Source organism: Siphateles boraxobius, unplaced genomic scaffold (genome assembly GCF_051911475.1).
Source record: "Siphateles boraxobius isolate OS27281-9 unplaced genomic scaffold, OSU_SipBor_1 11, whole genome shotgun sequence".
Taxonomy (NCBI): Eukaryota; Metazoa; Chordata; class Actinopteri; order Cypriniformes; family Leuciscidae; genus Siphateles; species Siphateles boraxobius.
The window spans coordinates 10,574,709-10,591,557 of NW_027508711.1; the positions used below are offsets into that span (position 1 = coordinate 10,574,709).

General features: G+C 38.4%; 1 protein-coding gene across 8 annotated transcripts; it reads right to left on the minus strand.

Annotated features, from left to right (window-relative positions):
* Positions 1 to 474: 474 nt before the first annotated feature.
* alg13 (ALG13 UDP-N-acetylglucosaminyltransferase subunit) lies at positions 475 to 16,349 on the minus strand. 8 transcript variants are annotated; one of them, XM_077196237.1, is made up of 25 exons: positions 15,914 to 16,198; positions 15,635 to 15,718; positions 15,484 to 15,534; positions 15,274 to 15,320; positions 14,449 to 14,521; positions 13,348 to 13,429; positions 13,091 to 13,253; positions 11,478 to 11,547; positions 11,295 to 11,403; positions 10,329 to 10,393; positions 10,068 to 10,168; positions 9,878 to 9,993; positions 8,933 to 8,977; positions 8,734 to 8,830; positions 8,302 to 8,412; positions 6,923 to 7,064; positions 6,436 to 6,580; positions 5,418 to 5,453; positions 5,255 to 5,313; positions 4,894 to 4,965; positions 4,628 to 4,811; positions 4,424 to 4,519; positions 4,306 to 4,346; positions 1,313 to 1,496; positions 475 to 1,197 (listed from the first exon to the last, which is right to left on the minus strand). In XM_077196237.1, exons 1-25 carry the CDS (start codon positions 16,031 to 16,033, stop codon positions 911 to 913), a joined length of 2,580 nt encoding a protein of 859 aa, XP_077052352.1. In that variant the 5' UTR covers positions 16,034 to 16,198; the 3' UTR covers positions 475 to 910. The 8 variants fall into 8 exon arrangements, with proteins under 8 accessions (XP_077052352.1, XP_077052333.1, XP_077052342.1 ...); XM_077196218.1 differs by having other exon boundaries at positions 6,923 to 7,067; positions 8,302 to 8,415; XM_077196227.1 differs by having other exon boundaries at positions 6,923 to 7,067; positions 15,914 to 16,197.
* Between the last annotated feature and the right edge of the window lie 500 nt (positions 16,350 to 16,849).

Consider the following 16,849-nt stretch of genomic DNA (forward strand, 5'->3'; position numbering starts at 1 on the left):
TTCCCATTTAATATAATTTAAATTGTAATTTATTCCTTTAAAGGCAAAGTTGAATTTTCAGCATCATATACTCCAGTGTCACATGATCCTTCAGAAATCGTTAGGTGCGTTCGACTTGATGTGGCGCCGCGCAGACCGATCGGTGTATGACGTCAAAGTGCAGTAAGAGTGATTCGAGAGCATACAGCTCTGTCTGCCCACTAATCGCTCTCAATGTACTTTTGATGTTGTACACCGATCAGTCTGCGCAGCTCAGCTCTAATATACAAAAAAAGCATTCATTTGAAATAGATTTTTATCTAACAATGTAAAAGTCTGTCATTTTTTATCAATTTAATGCATCGAAAATAAAAATATTGATTTAATTCTAAATAAAATAGTATTTAGTGTACAGTAGTGCAGCAGTATGTGCATACATAAATTTGATTTTATTTTCAGTCCAGCTTGTAACCTTAAAATGGATTTGGAAACAACTTGATGTAGTATCCTTTTTATTTGTGCGGCTACAATAAGTGATATATATATATTTTTTTTTACATAGAAAAAACAGACAATGGTTTCCTTAGGATTGAACTCCTGGTGTGTTGCTAAACGACTACATTCTGGAAGCGTGCAAACATTTGTAAAAACAAATGAGAAGTGAATTCTAATTACATTTAGAATCGAGTCACTTTTTAAAATCCACAAATAATTGAATGGGGGAATCCAATATATGCTTATTAAGTCGGTGAAACGGTGTTAATTTAGGAGAGAACGTGCAGGGTGGTAAAGCACATCTACTCTGTCCTGCCTTTCTATTCATGTACCGAGTAACACTGCAGGATCCCTGAATAACCATTCGTCTGTGAAAACAATACAGAACTAACAACTGAACAACATAAGCGAGAACATTTCTGCTGGTAAACGATACTTAGACAAACTGTGAGTGTGGCATATGGGTGGGGTGGGGGTGGGTCTGGGTGATGTAGTTGACCGGGGAGTGAGAGGAAGAGGGGCAGTATGTGGCATGGTGGATGCGGGGATGCGGGCCAGCACCGTGATTCCAGGGAGTGAGGTAGTGATATGTAGTGGAAAGCACGGGCACGTAGGGCTCATAGCTGGGGTGAAGGGGCAGCTGGCCGCACTGCTCCTGCACCAGGGGGTAGAACACCGTGCCGGGGACCACCGTGGGAGGGTTTTCCATAGCCAGAGAGGTGCCTGAGGAGAGGAGGGCATGGGTGTGAGTTTACAGTGTAGATTAGAGTAGACTGTTTGACAAGCTCGAGGCAGAGAGTGTGGAGGTTTGTGGTGGTAACGATAGAGGGACGCTGACCGTTGCTGGGCACGTCTCCTTGTGGATGGGGGCACGTGCGGACAGGATCAGGGTAGGTCTGGGGAACTGTGTGGTCAGCGGTAGGAATAGCACTCGAGTACGGCTGGAACTGAGCGTCTGCGGCCGGCTGCTGATACACCTGCTGCATTTGTACCATAGAGTGCCAGTAACTCTGCTGATACCACTGGAAGAAATACAAAACAACTTGTTTGGTCACATTTAAAGTACAAGTCACATTATTCGGTCTCTGCTGACCAGTGTCGTTTTAGTGTTATTTCTATACTAATATAGATTTTAATATTTTTAATTACCTTTATTTTAATTTTAGTTTAACTTTTTGTAACTTTGAGATCTGATTTAACTTTTTGTAACTTTGAGATCTGATTTTTGTTTTTATTAGTTTCTTCTTTTTTAATATTACTATTTAGGTTTAAATTTAATTTCTTTTTCAGTTTTAGCTGATTGATTTCCAGTTTAAATTTTAGTGTTTCAACTTGCCAAAACTATTCAAGGCAACCTTTAAAATTTCAGAACCTGCCGGTTCCACAGTGAGAGCGGCGCGGCCAGAGTTTTGGCACATTAAATATAAAGTTCCCATAACGTCAACATCATGACAGCATCGAGTTCACCTTGAAAGGGAACGTCACACGTATTTAACCTGGTTCCCTGACAGGGGAACGAGATGATGCATCTCATTGCCATGCCAGAGCATCTTCAAATATACATTCAAGGACTTGGTGATGCACTACGTTGTATCGTGACTTGCATACTTTGGGACAATCAGATTGGCGCGTGTAGACCTGCTTCAGACACCGGCTCATGCAGAGGAGTAGACAGAATCAACGTCATAACACAGCATCTCTTTCCCCTCTCAGGGATCCGGGTTACATATGTAACCTGAGTTTTTCTTTTGTGTTCCACAGAAGAAAGTCAGTCATACAGGTTGACAACATTTGGCCTGAGTTTGATCGAAATTGTTAAACCTGTTTGTTCTTCAATTTCATTTGAAGTATATTGTGGCCTCAGATGACAATTTTCATTTTTTGTGTGAACTTTACCTTTAAGGCGAGACACGACAGGCAAAAACTTTTTCACTGGCCAATTTTGAGATTTTGGGATATTTGTCTTCAATAAGATGTCTTCTTTTAGACTTGTGGTGAAAAAAAGTCAGAAATACACATTTAGGTCTTTATTTGACTACACTTTGTCCGTTTGCGTCTGTAGATTTCGTCTAAATTCATCAAAAGCTGGCGTTTTAAATCATCCCGCTGCCTCCGCGATTGCTGCCGGCACCCTGTCATCACACACACCGCTAGAAAGCTCTCTCTCTTCTGTACAATGCTGTCGGATCCAAATATGGTCATTTCCTTTTTGTCAGCTACCAATCGTGAATGTGAAAGGGGGGATTTAACTCTAAATGCGCAATCTCGTTTTACAATATAAATCTTTAAAGCCCGTTTTCTCAAAATGACACTTCTCTCATACTCTAAGTCTGAAATCTCCACTAAATTCCACCAAACTTTCCAGTCTTGTACCTAGTTATATTATGAAGATATTTACAGAGGGATTTGTAAATATGTTATTCCTAGCCTGATTTATATAAAATTTTATTCCAAAAAACATGGTGAAAATCATTTTAAGGCTATTGACAGTATATTCTGATTTACAGGATAACAAAAGTAGATATCCATAAATCCCTCTGTAATTATTTCCCCATCTAATATGTGGACACAATTAAAAAAAATAATTTTGAACCTGGCTTTATCCAATACTCAGATTTCATTTTTTAAAATATATGCAAATTAGTGCATATTTAATTAGATAATACCTGATTTGCATATTTAAACATTAAATTACAGAAAACTTGTAATACATTTTTTTCTCATCTTAATGTAGGTAATCAACTGGAAAAGTTTCATGGTGATATCTGCTAGTTAAAAAAATTTCCCTATTCACCTGTAGTGTCTCGCCTTAAAGGACAAGTTCGGTATTTTACACTTAAAGCCCTGTTTTAAGATCGTTTCTAATGAAATAGAACGGTTAAGATTGAAATTTGGACGAATGCTACTGTCCCGAGAATTTTAGGTTTTTGTGTTTGCACCCCCCCACCTCCACAATGGTTTCATAGGGGCACTGGAAGAATAATTCATAATACCATATGTGTGGTCTGGGGTGTTCACTGATATGCTCACACAAAAATCGCTGCAAAAGATGATTTCCAACAGGTTTTATCGTAGTTTTTGTCCAACTCCATTGACTTGTATTGGATGTTCTGTGAGGTACGGTATTACTCCGCCTCCGGAAACGGAAATGGGGTTGTTTGTATTCTTTCTGTGGTTATGGAGTCGCGGTATCGTAGGCTACGCTATCCAAACATTGGCAAAGGTGCATTATCACCACCAACTAGGCTGGAGTGTCTATTATTCAAGCTCTCAACGGAAGAATGTCCGCGGTTGTGAGGCGTTTGGAAAAATAGGTCCACAGTTTTACAACGAACGGTAAAACACCTGTTGGAAAGCATCTTTTGCAGCGATTTTTGTGTGAGCATATCAGTGAACACCCCAGACCCCTCGGTGAGTTTCATGTTTTGTAAACTAAAGTTTAATGCGTTTTATGAATGATTGTTCCAGTGCACCTATGAAACCATTGTGGAGGTGGGGGGGGGGGGGGGGGGGGGGGGGGGGGATTTGTCCAAATTCCAATCTTAACCGTTCTATTTCATCAGAAACGATCTTAAAACAGGGCTTTAAGTGTAAAATACCGAACTTGTCCTCTAAGGCTCATAAGAATGAACTATTTAATAGTTACTAATGGTTAATTTTCATAGTTAGCCTTTTATGCTGCTTTTGCTTTATAAAAGCCACAATATGCCATATGTTTTTCATTTTAACCATAACGCACATAAACCTTGCCTCATTTAGTGAGGGACATTACATAAGCTATAGTTCTCTAGAGTTGACAATGTGGCGATAAAAAGAAAAGAAAAAACTCACCTGTACCCCCAAATTGTAGTAGTACTGAAGCACTTTGCAATCTAGGGAGAAAAAGAAAAAAGGTAAAAAAAAATAATTATGCAGGATATAATTCAACAAGGAGGTGGTTCCTTCTGACCTCTTGGAAGGTCACTGCCATTGGGGTCATACGAGTAGGGTGGAGGTGGTGCCAAGGCGACTGGCTCTCCCAGCTCATTCACAAACCACGGAACTGCTGGAAATACAGAGGAAGAGCATCTTGATTCATCATATTGGCTAACATTTTATAACTGTTATAAAACTGTTATCCTCTGTTATAAAATACAGAAACTCAGCTGTATACCAGGCCTGCCCAGAACATTCTGGGGTGGCGGCTGTCCCGGGGTCAGGATGCTGTTGGGCTGCAGGGGGTTTGGGGGGGTCTGGGAGCTCCCAGTGGATGAAGAGGAAGAGTTTGAAGTGAAGATTGCAGCCGGGGCAGAGTTGATTTGTTGAGAAGAGGAGAGGACAGATGACTTCACAACCACCTGAAAAGATTCAGCACATGCGTTCATCCTCTTTGGGTGGGACAACTGTAACAATTTTATGAAAATCATGAACAATGCATGCCTGTTGTGAGTAACTGTAGGTGGCGACACCCTCTTGTGGCGACCCGGCACGAGAACTTCCTTCTTGAATGGTCTGCAAGACACATTAAAACTCAATCTGATCAGCACATAATCTCCCATTAAAACTCTGATTTTAAGAATTATAAGAGAGCACATTTTTTTGCAGAGAAACAATCTAATGACAGTCCCATTTTCTATATTCTCAAATGAAAGGACAAATACAGGTTGGTTTAGGACAGATTGTGCAGAGCTGTCAGAGCACATCTACTCCATGTTGTCCCATTCATTGGAACTCATGTCAGCCACAGTATTAGCGTTTTGGTGGACATCTTTGACAAATGAAGAAGTCTAGAAGACTGTACCAGATTGGTGGTAGACTCTGCTGCTGCTGCATACACTGATGGATTCTGATATCCTGCCTCTGCAATACAGAAACATGATGTTTTAATATCAAAGCACACAGGATATAATGACAAGAGCATAATGCTGAAATCTTTCTAGCATCTAAGCCGTTAATGAACTAACCTGCGGCAGAGTAGATGTACTCCTCAGAGTATTCACCTAGTCAAGACAAACAGTTCAAATTAACCATCATTCATCATAACACAACATATGGGCTGTGTTAAAGCCTAGTGAGACAGCATGTCAACCAAGACTGCACTTTTGGGCATCATAGACTTAATTCCAAGGGAAAGGCTGTTTCAAACTGTAGCCAGTAAAAACTTGTGTGTGCTTCCACACAAATGAAAGCTTCAAATGTAAAGAATCTTCTGCTGAATTATTGTTGGTTTAAATGTAAAAATCTCTACCAACATTATGACTAGTATATCCCATATATGAGAGCATTTTTTATTCATGGACTTTAACTGAGGTGGCAAAATAATTTACCAATTACAAAATAACCATTAGTGACAGTCATATATTAGTTAAATGATAAGTAAAATGCACCTGCATTGATTTGGATTTTGTGACTTTCTGTAGAATAAAACACTATTTTCTAAGTCATATTTTGTCATTGAAGATAGCTTAAATTTATTGTTTCTTAAAAAAAAAAGAGCCCAATATTGTGCATTGTCTCCTCTCGAGCCAAGTTACACCCCTAGTAAATAATCCAGCGTCTGTACTGACTGACACTACAATCTATTACGTGGCAGTATGACACCTTAACTCTGGTTGGCACCCATCATATGAAAGAGCAGTGTGTAGCTACAACTGTTGCACAAAATCTGATGTCGGAGCGAAAGCGAGACACTAACTGCACCCGAAAAAGTTAGCTCACCGCTGTAGAAGTTTTTGGAATTTCATAAAAAGATGCGTTTCAAACTCACTCTGCCTCCCTACACTCTTATTTTGAATGTACCCAAAGCTCCCAAGGAGACATGGTGATGATATATATAAAAAAAATTTAAAAAAAGAGATGGTAGGAAAAACTGACCATGTGGGTAGTTGTCAGTGAGTTCTGACAGAGGCATGGGGTATTCAGAATCAGAACCAAACCACATGCATATGCAGCGACTTTACACTGGCAAGGTTTTGGCTGTACCTTGGTCACCAACAGTACTCCTCTCATCAGGGTCCTCCTCTGATGATGTCATGGTCTGTTTGCCTGAAGGAGGGATTGGACTGGGAACTCTTGGCACCCAGTAAGCAGTGGCCCCTGGAACCATGGTCCTGGACACTGCTTGACCCTTCAGATACACACAGAGAGACGGACAGAATAGTGATCTTAGCATCAAGGACAATAACTATAAAGCTTTAATGATCATTCCAATTCTACAAGGATAGTGAAATCCACACCACAACGATAACAATAAATGGCAGAGGAACTAAATCTTTGGATTCCTTTTCTACACTCTAGCCAATCACTCTCAACTTTAAAAAGTTCACTCAAATTCAAGCATTTAAAGCAGAAGAGTGCGCTTATGATAAACAATGTTATGGTGCACTGGTATGGACGCTAATATGATTATCATTATAGGAGTGAATGGTCTTAAAATCCCAACTGTTACTAAAGTAGAATGGTGTCTCACCGGTATTGGGGAGAAGGCACTCTCATCAGTCTCCTCAATCTCATAGAAGGTGATACTTCCCTCCATGTCTTGGTTGTCCTCTCCTGGCTCAGGAACACAACTCAGACACTCTTTATTCAGAGAGTGCATCTGCCTTCGACTCCTTCTATACAAACAATTTTAACTCGTTTTGCTAGCAGTTGAATTAAATACGTTTTCGGAGCAAAAACAAAACTGAAATATCTTGCAATATTGAAAATTATGCTATAGAGTAAACAGACAATTAAAAAAAAACAAAAATGATAAATTGAGTGTTCAATAAAGTGTACTGACAAATTAAAAATAAATACAATTTTGGCCTGACTGCATTTAAAACTTAATATCTCTCTTCAGGACAATGGACCAAAAATATTAATGCATATTTCACATATACAAATTTGTCCAATAAAACAACAATTTCATCGCCCGTCTCCGAAACCTGAAAAATGCTGCCCCCACAGGCAGAATCTGAAGGTAGGAAGATTGTGTCACATCCTATCCACTGAGATACCTTCATCGAATCAATTGAGGCAGCATAGATGTATTATACCACACTCCTATGCGTGTGGGTCCGTGACAGTTGAGCTGAAGAAAAAAATACTCTGTCTGAAAGTTGTATTTGGTGGTTAGTTTGTGTATAAATGCATGTTTTGCCCAATTTTCTCAACTTTTGACTTAATTTCTAAATTCTTCAAGAATTGAGTATTTTGGCAATTAAATATTTGGTTGGTTATCACTAATATTCTTTCTGTTTTGTTGCAGACCATTATGCTGACTCAAAAGCAGTACAAAATCAATTTTAAGAGGTACCTTTGAATGCAAATGCTGCCTGAGAAGTCATTGATTTATTGGGTAGTGAGGCAAGTCAGGCAACAGCTGCCTAAGCTTTGAGAACCAGCATTCGATTATGCCAGGGGTGTCCAATCCTGCTACTGGAGGGCCACTTTCCTGCAGAGCTAAACTCTGCTGGATTACGCAGTCACTCATACTTCAATGCTTTTCCGAGAAACCAATTGATTTAAAAAGGAAAAAGCTGGAAGTAAATCATTTGAAAATGTCGTCTTTGCTGTTTTCTATGCAACAAGCGGTCAAATGTGGTTTTGGCAGGTTGTGAGGTAAACTAAAAAGGTAAAAATTTTAAAAAGGTAAAAAAAATATATATATTTTTTTAAAAAGTCACCCCCAAATTCCTATTTCAACAGGAAATGCATGTAAACATCCTAATTTTCAGAACCCATTTTTTTTGGAAACAGAAAAAAAAAATATTCCATGCAGTTACACAATAGATTGATAGATTATATTGAGGAGAAACTGTAGTTTGTCTCATTTATAGCACTATGTTAAAGTGAATGCTTTCCTACCGTGACCTGAAAGAGTAGTTATCAAAACTCTGGTAGCAGCGCTTGCTAGGACTGGGATAATAAGCCATGTCAGGTCCAATAAGATGGTGTCGGTTCAGGAATCGGCCCGAACTTCTGACAAAAACAGATGTGTGGCAAAAGAACCACAAAAAACAGACTCATGCAGTGAGTAAGGGTAGGACTTATGATACACATGTATGGTTAAAACAGGGGTGCCCAATCCTATTCTTGGAGATCTTCTTCCTGCAAAGTTCAGCTCCAGTCCTGATCAAACACAACTGAACCAGCTAATTAAGATTTTCAGAACAACTTGATAATTAGACAGGTGTGTCTGATCAGGGTTGGATCAGAACTGCAGGTAGATATCCAGGAACATGACTTGGTTAGAAGGTACAACAATAAACAAAGAACCCTTAAAGAATAGTGTCTAACCTTGGTGGTCCGTACCCACGCGGTGGTCTAGGCGAAGGATGGGGTCGGTAGTGTTCATAGGCCAGGCCTGGAGGTGGTGGAGCGGGACCGTGCACCCCTGGAGAACGGACAGGATGAATGTTTCCTGGCCCAGGCTGCAGACGGGGAGGTAAGCCATGCTGAGGACGACTGAAAGATACTGCCATCAACATCTCCTTACCACGAGGCTTCTTGAAGAACCTTCGGCGTCCACGCAGCTCGGGGTCTTTAAAGAGAGAGAGAGAGAAAAAAAAAAAAAAAACACATTCATAACCTGATTTGTTGTCACTACACCAAATCATTATAAATTGGAACAAAATCTCATTCTCAAATCACCAGATAACGAATTAATAATTAACAACAAAATATGCAACTACTATACAGTAAGTAACCTTACCCGGATACATATAGTATATTACGTTAATCGGTGTGTATTGTATAGCTACTGCTTAAATGTAAACTATTATTGCCCAGCGATATATTAAAAGTTGTGTATATATATAGTACATCCAAATTAACATGCATACATACTGTACTCATGCGGACAATTACACAGTATATAGCAAATCTCAGCTGCATGATTGTTTATGTCAGCGTAAAAAACGCAAACTGTATTATTGCACATCTCAATATATAAAGTTGTATTCACATACTTGCAAAACTCACGAAGAATGATATACTATATAGAAAATCTCAACTGCTTGAATTGTCACAAAATGTATACTATTAACGTACAGCTCTAATCGGAAGACTAATCTAAATATATTATAAACTAACACAATTTTCAGTAAAGCTGCTTGTGAAAAACACAATATATACAAAAAAGTCAAAAAAGTTCCCCTAAAACAAGAATGGGTATTGTTCAAAATTCATGTATAACTGATGAAAGGTTTTAATCCACTTCAAATGTTGACTACTGTATCTGTAACTTGGCATGATCTGTCCATGTGTCCTTTTGATAACTCAGTAATAGACCTATACATACACAGTATATGTCAAGCCAATATTTGGCCATTTTGTCTGATATACATCTAATACGATCAAATACTCAAAATAAGAAATCAACTTAATGACAAAACTCAAGGAGTGTACATCCCAACACAAATGAAGTTGGAAAGAGGCAGACCTAGTTCTCCAGTGTACTGCTCTGGATGGTTGTAGGAGTTTCCCTTTCTGCTTGGTGTGATGTTCCAGGCTGGCACAGGGTTCACTGGCTTCAGATTACTCAAGGAAACCAGGTGCCTAGAGTTAAAGAAGATATTTAGAGACTCTCAGGGACATTTGCCTGTGAGAAAGCACAGGTGAACATAGCTTACTTTTCTGCAAGCTCCTCAATGAACACGGTCACTGCAGTGGTGTGACTCCCTACTTCTTGAATGAAAGCATTGTAGTACTTCCCTTTTGGATCCAAGCGGACCTGGGGGGGGAAAAAACATTGATGGGGGCTGTGGGGAAATTAATTCTTATTGAAAAATACATAACAGGGGTTTGTTTTATCAAATGAGGTGTGACAATAAAAATGGTACTCCAATTTGCAATAATGTTAACACTTAAACCTGATTAAAGTTTTGTCCCACCTGACACTTATCTCCTAAAAAGTACTGTCTGCCAGCAAACACCATGTAATCAGTCTTCTGTAGCTCTATAACACAGGGTTATCACAAAGCACATCACAATAAAACTGCACAGATTTAAAAAAAGAAAAAAAAGGGAAGATAGATATACATGTTAGAGATGGCATCAATTAGCTTAGTCAAACCACCTGTTCTGCTCATAAATTATACGTTAAATTTGTATTTGGTCATATTCTCAAGGATATTTGGGGTGAATCATAAAACATCAGCCCCTTTCAAACATAGTCTTTACTGGTAAATTACCGGTAAGACATCATGCGTTACAGGAAAATTCGTTTCAGCAAATTACCAGTACGGGAAGTTGTAATATTCCCAGTAAATTACCAGTAATGTGCTCTGTGTGAATGCGGAATGAAGATTACTGGTTTGATCACATACAAAGTCAAAACGTGCTGACGTAAAAAGTCTGCTCTGGGCCAAACATAAAGTTCTTTTGGAGATGACGTGATTACTCAGCGCTGTTTACAGTAAGCTTTTTAATAGTTTTTCTATTTAAATATGCGCAAGATGATCATCTTTGACCATTGCGCCACGTCTTGCAGCTTTCAACGTGTTGCTGTCGTGCTCGAGACCCAACCGAGACATCACAGAATTTACCAGCATTTTGGAGCTGAAAGGTGTCTTACCAGTAAAAAGCGGGAACGCCGTTGCTTGTGTGAACAGCATATTTGTGCATTTACCGGTAAAGTCATTCTGGTAATTTACATTTTCATGAAGCCCATTTAGCACAATCCATCCCCCACCAAGAAAAAAATATGGTGTTACATTCAGTAAAACATTACTATGATACTTTTTTTTGTTTTACATCTGCAGTGCTTTCTATTGAATGGTTTAACATGGGAATCAGTATTAATTTAGTGTAAGAGTCATTAATGCTCTTAAAATTTAACTGAAGTAAAGTAAACCGACCTTTGCGGCTGTCTTGCCACACGTCAAACTCTACGTTGCGGTACAGCTCTGGCTCCAAGGCCTTTAGTACCTTGTACGGCAGAACCAGTTTTCCTGAACCTTCTGTGGCCTGGAGCAAAGAGTGTATGTCAAATACTGATGAAAGTTTAACATCTTAATCTTTTAAATTATGGTCTTGGCCACCTTCTGGTCCTCAGCTCCAGCTCTGGATTTGTCTTCTGAGCGGCAGTGACCACTCGACTCCCATTCTTCTCTGGAACAAGTCAAAAGTCATGCAAAGTACATAAACTGGCATTTTCGCAACTATAAAAATCCACCTTTTTTTTAATTGTTTGTCCAATTGCACAAGTAGTAACAAGAAGAATAGTGCATTTTCATATTGTTTAAAACTCCAATGGTTTTCTTGTGGGAATGTTAAAGAACGTTTACATTGTTCTTTTCTATAAAATTTCTGGCATCGTGACCAGCAGTTTTGGAGGAGCTACTTGCTACTTGCTGTAACCTGATTAAACAACTCTAAAAAAAAAAAAAAAGTAAACTAACATTCAAAGTTTTGGGGTTTGTGAAATATAAAGGCTGGATTTATTTGATCAATAATACAGTGAAAAGAGTAATACTGTGAAACATGACAATTTAAAATAACTTTTCTATTTTAATATTTAAAAAGTAATTTATTTCTATGATGACAAAGCTGAATTTTCAGCATTTTTCAGGAATATTTGCTGAACATAAAATTCAAATAACGGCGTTAATTTAAACAATTTTTTTGCAACAATGTAAACAAGCCATTATTAAATGTCACTTTTATTCAGGAAATATGCATTAAATTGAAGTATTAATTACTCGAAATTCTCAAAAAAATAACTAACCCTAAAAAAACAAAAGCGTATAATCCTTTTTTTGGATACGTAGTAAATTACTTTCAAGATATGAGTTTTTTTTAAACTTATTTTGGAAGGATCTCACATGCCTTAGAAATATAATTGCACAAGTTGTATGGACTACTGTAGGTCATTTTATAGTAAAGAGCAGCTCAGACATTCTACTAAACATCTCCTTTTTGTGTTTCTGAACATCACGTGGATAAATTGTACTATTTCTTTACAATCTATTCTTGCAAGGCATGTGAGCGGTCAACATTTTCCCATAATGAAACCAATTTGTATTTGTGAGATAATCAGCAAAAAAAAGTCAAAATCACCCCCTATACCCTACATTAGGCCACTTGAGGGTGTGAATGAAAATGAGAGCGAATTCAGACACAGAGTGCACCAGAAGGGCTGCAGCTTTAGCATAGTTTGTGCTTGCCATTTAATAATATTTAAAACTTAAACTGGCAGCTCTAGTAGTAATGAAAATATTTAGTCATGGAAACTATGTATAAACATTAATTAAACCATTTAATAATGAATTATAAAGGAATTTATATCTGTAAGATATTACGCTGTAGCCACATTGGAATAGCGGTTTGAAAATGGATGGACGGATGATTCAGCTGCGGGACCATCGTCTGGCGAGATGCAGGAATTGATTCAGTGTGACTCTCAGTGCATTATGGGTATTCTCTAGCTGTTGAGTGTACAACTGTTGTACACTTGTTATTGTGGTGCATTATTGGATTAAATGAGTGCACTTGATAAAATCCACTATGGTTTCAGACACCACTACAAATGGCTGTTCCCTCAAATAGTGCCCTAAATAGGGTATGGGGTGATTTTGAACACAGATAGAGAGAGAAAGATGAGGGAAGACAGGAGACAAGTGTGCTACGAAAGAGTCAGGAAACAAGAGAAGACCTCTGAGGCCGGTCTTCTGGGGTGTCGTAGCCAGCGTCCTCACTGCACATAGACTGGCTGTTTCTGTATCGTCGTCCCCCTCCTTTGAATCCCTCCAGCGCCACCTGCAGCTCTTCTTCCTCAACTCCCAGAACACGAGAGTATAACAGTTCATACAACAAGGCTGAAAAAAAGGATCCAGAACAAAATGTTCACCATTTGTGATTGTTCATGATGTATCACACAAGGAATCTTGTATTGATGAACTGCTAACTCACCCTGACATAGTGCAGCATCCATTGGATAGTTCTTGGGGTAAACAATGTCATAGTGGCCATTGTTTGAGCAACACAGCAAAATCTGTGGGGTGGAATTCAAGATGATAAATGTGCTGGGAATTATAATAAATGCTGCAGAAATTACACAGTACTTTATCAACAAAGCAATGGTGGATGGAAGCAGAAACGAATCTGCATGAATACTGCCAACCAAAATTTGATCTCAGCCTCAAACATCCCACCCAGTGGTGCATATTCCCCCAGTTTCACAGACAAGGCTTAAGCTAGATCCAGAATACAATGCATGTTTCAGCTGTTTTAACTGAAAGCAACTTGTACTGATATATCTTAAAACAAGTCTGCCATTGTTTTGTCTCAAGAGGCACACCAGTAATGTTTTTTTCTAACATTAAAAAAAACCTACTTGAACTAAGGCCTAACACGGGCTTAAGGCTGACTTATACTTCTGCGTCGGACTTACGCCGGGGCCTCTACGCTATACACTACGCGTTGGTTCTCATTTATACGTCCGTGTCGTTGTCCACGTTGATGCGCAATTACACATGCAGAGGGAGCATGTGAAACCCGAGGGAGGGGTTCTAGCAGACCAATCACAGCGCTTGCGTCACGTAGAATTGACGCGTTGTTACATTTTTGGAGAGGTGCACGTCAGGGTACGCGTGCTACACACAGCCTACGATGTAGCTACGGCGGGAATTCAACACAAAAATATAAATTGGGCTTTAGTCTAAGCCCTGTCTGTGAAACCAGGCCATTATATACTAAAATAACTAATGCTGTTGGATTCCAACAGAATCATCCGTCACTGGATGATCACTCAGTAAATTCTGGAGTCCAGCTTACCATCCGGGTACAATGAGAGAAACTTGTAGCTTAGGTTCATGACATCAAATCTTTCATAAATGTTCAAATAGCAGTAAGAAAGAAAACAAATCCACAAACTTAACAGTGCATGCTGCTTTCCGTGACACAGTAACTACAGTTGGTTCATGGTCAAATAGGTGGTTCATGGCAAGATTAGTGAAACTGAATTAGAACTAAACTCTAAATGTGAACAGAGAGAGTTAACACATTCCTCACCTTAGGCAAATCATCTTCCTCTGCAATCTCAGTTGGCGGCTTACCTGGATACCTGTAAATGACAAAGCACCGCCTGTGCCGAAAACCACTCATATGAGAATTTGGGCACAAAAAGCACACATTTTAAATTACATTTAAATTGATTCAAACTGATATAATTCAGATGCATCACAAAACAAAGGAATAGTTTACCTCATTTTTACTTTAGGGCTATTTTATGTGTTTTTTCTTCCATGGAACACAAAAAAGGGAATTTAAGAAGATCCTCTTTTCAATATAAAGTGAGTGAATGAGGACTAGGACTGTAAAGCTTCAAAATACCCATCTCTTAAAAGCGGTCCACACAACTTGAGGACTTTATTCCACATCTTCTAAAATCATATGGCAGCTTTGTGTGTGGAACAAACCAAAACACAAATCATTATTCACTGAAAATATTCATTGTAGTGCAGCTGACTTTAGGTAATGATGTACTTTTTGTAGTCCATTGATCTTTGGTGGATGGTAAGATTATCAGTTTTAACAGTTTTTGGCCTGTTCACCACACAAAACTATCACATGACTTCTAGACTAATTTTATGACCTATTTGTCATTTTGGGGCCTCTTAGCATATCAAAGAGAGCAGCCAGAATATCCTTCAGAGATTTACCTTTTATGCTCCACAGAAGAAAAATAGTAGGTTTGAAATTGCATGAAAGTGAGTAATGACCCTTTTCCGTTTTGTGTCAACCATTTCTTTTAAAAAAAACAGTAAATCAAAGAGAAAATAGAAAGTATTGTTTCACAAAAATGCCTCTGGATTAAGAAGTAGATATAAAGCATACCTGTACACTAAAGACAGTGCTTTTATTTCCACTTGTCCTGTGGTTTCCTGTGAAATTTGGATATATTACAAGACAGTACATTACAATCATATGCCAGTTATTTAAGTTTTTGACACAGTAAACACCTGCCCGATCATTAAACGACAACAGTAAAACACATAATATGCAATATCAATATTTTGTGAAGACGGAAAGACCCTGAATGCAAACCGTGGGGTCTTCCAAGCGTTCCAAATACTTCTCAAAAGATCCTTGAACAAACTGAAACACATGGTATCACAATAAGACAACATGTTATAAATGTTTAAATTTAATGACAGTTTGTACTAAGGTTTCGTTGATGTAGTCTGAATTCACTCACAGGTTCAAAGTTACATCTGTTTGCCCTCATGAAGTTGGCACACTGTTTTCTTATTCTTTGATGGTAATTCTGGGAGTAGTAAAGCTTATGACAAAATAAAAACATCAGTTCAGCAGCATATTGTCAAAAACAAAACAAAAAAACGGACAAGTGAAGAGGTGAAATCGTAAAAATGTCACAGCGTACACGGTTTTCAAGAATTCCTACATTCACAACCTTTGACTATGACACAGAAATGTACAGTTTGAGCTTATTTTAAGATATATTTATGGAAATTACCTGCTCAGAAACAGCTCGAAACAGACAGGACGCGTCTCTCGCCATCATTTTTCGGTAGAGCCCGATGCTGGCCAGATACTCGTCCATGTTTACAAAATATTTCTTCAAGGGTTTCTGCATCTTCAAGAAATCATAAATAAAAAACAATACATATACAGAGCTTCACGGCTTTCCGACTAAAAACGAAAAAACAGTGAAGGTCGAAAGTTTCCTTTCGGCTTGAGAATGAAACAGGTGCTGCAAATGAAGCCTAATTGCAGCGCATCACTGTCGTTTGGCGGGACTTTAAATTTAAAAAACTTTGATGGTAGATTCAGAAGTGATGGTTTATATGACAACAGAAGCCCAGAGATTTTAGCTAACAGTTAAAATAGTATTGTGACACTGAGGATGTCTGCTAATACTCGTTAGGCCCCAAATTATTATAATTCATACAGTCTATTTAATTTCAGTGGACTTTGGTGATACTCCCTCAGCATTCAACAGCTAGGTAGGTGCTCTACTCATCAGTTTCAATTAAAATACAATTCAATACAACACAACAATAAATGAATGAAAATGACTAAAAATATGAGCTATTTTTACAATGTCTTGCAGGGTGGACTTGTCGTAGGCTATAGCTGTTACAAGGTTACAGTTTGGTTATCTGCAATTATCATTGAAGCAAATAAACTAGCAATTGCGAGTTATAAAGTACGAATTGCTAGATAAAAAGTTCGAATTGCCTTTATTTAGGCTAATTGTTAATCTAGGGCGGAAACAATTAAGCTTTCATACATTTGCGATTTACATGGGGATAAACATGGAATAGATTCATAATACTGTTACCGGTCTGACGTTAAACCCATGATAAAATCGTTTCATATTTAATAAACCTGAAGACCATATTTGATTACCGCAATTTGAAAGACTCACGTTAAATACTGTCCAGCATAG

Excerpts from the sequence above, each read along its gene's own strand:
- alg13 (XM_077196174.1), bottom strand. The coding sequence starts at position 16,033 with ATGCAGAAACCCTTGAAGAAATATTTTGTAAACATGGACGAGTATCTG. Across the intron at positions 8,978-9,877 it reads GCAGTACACTGGAGAACTAG|ACCCCGAGCTGCGTGGACGC; the intron begins GTCTGCCTCTTT and ends CTCTCTTTAAAG. Across the intron at positions 1,198-1,312 it reads AGGAGACGTGCCCAGCAACG|GCACCTCTCTGGCTATGGAA; the intron begins GTCAGCGTCCCT and ends TCCTCTCCTCAG.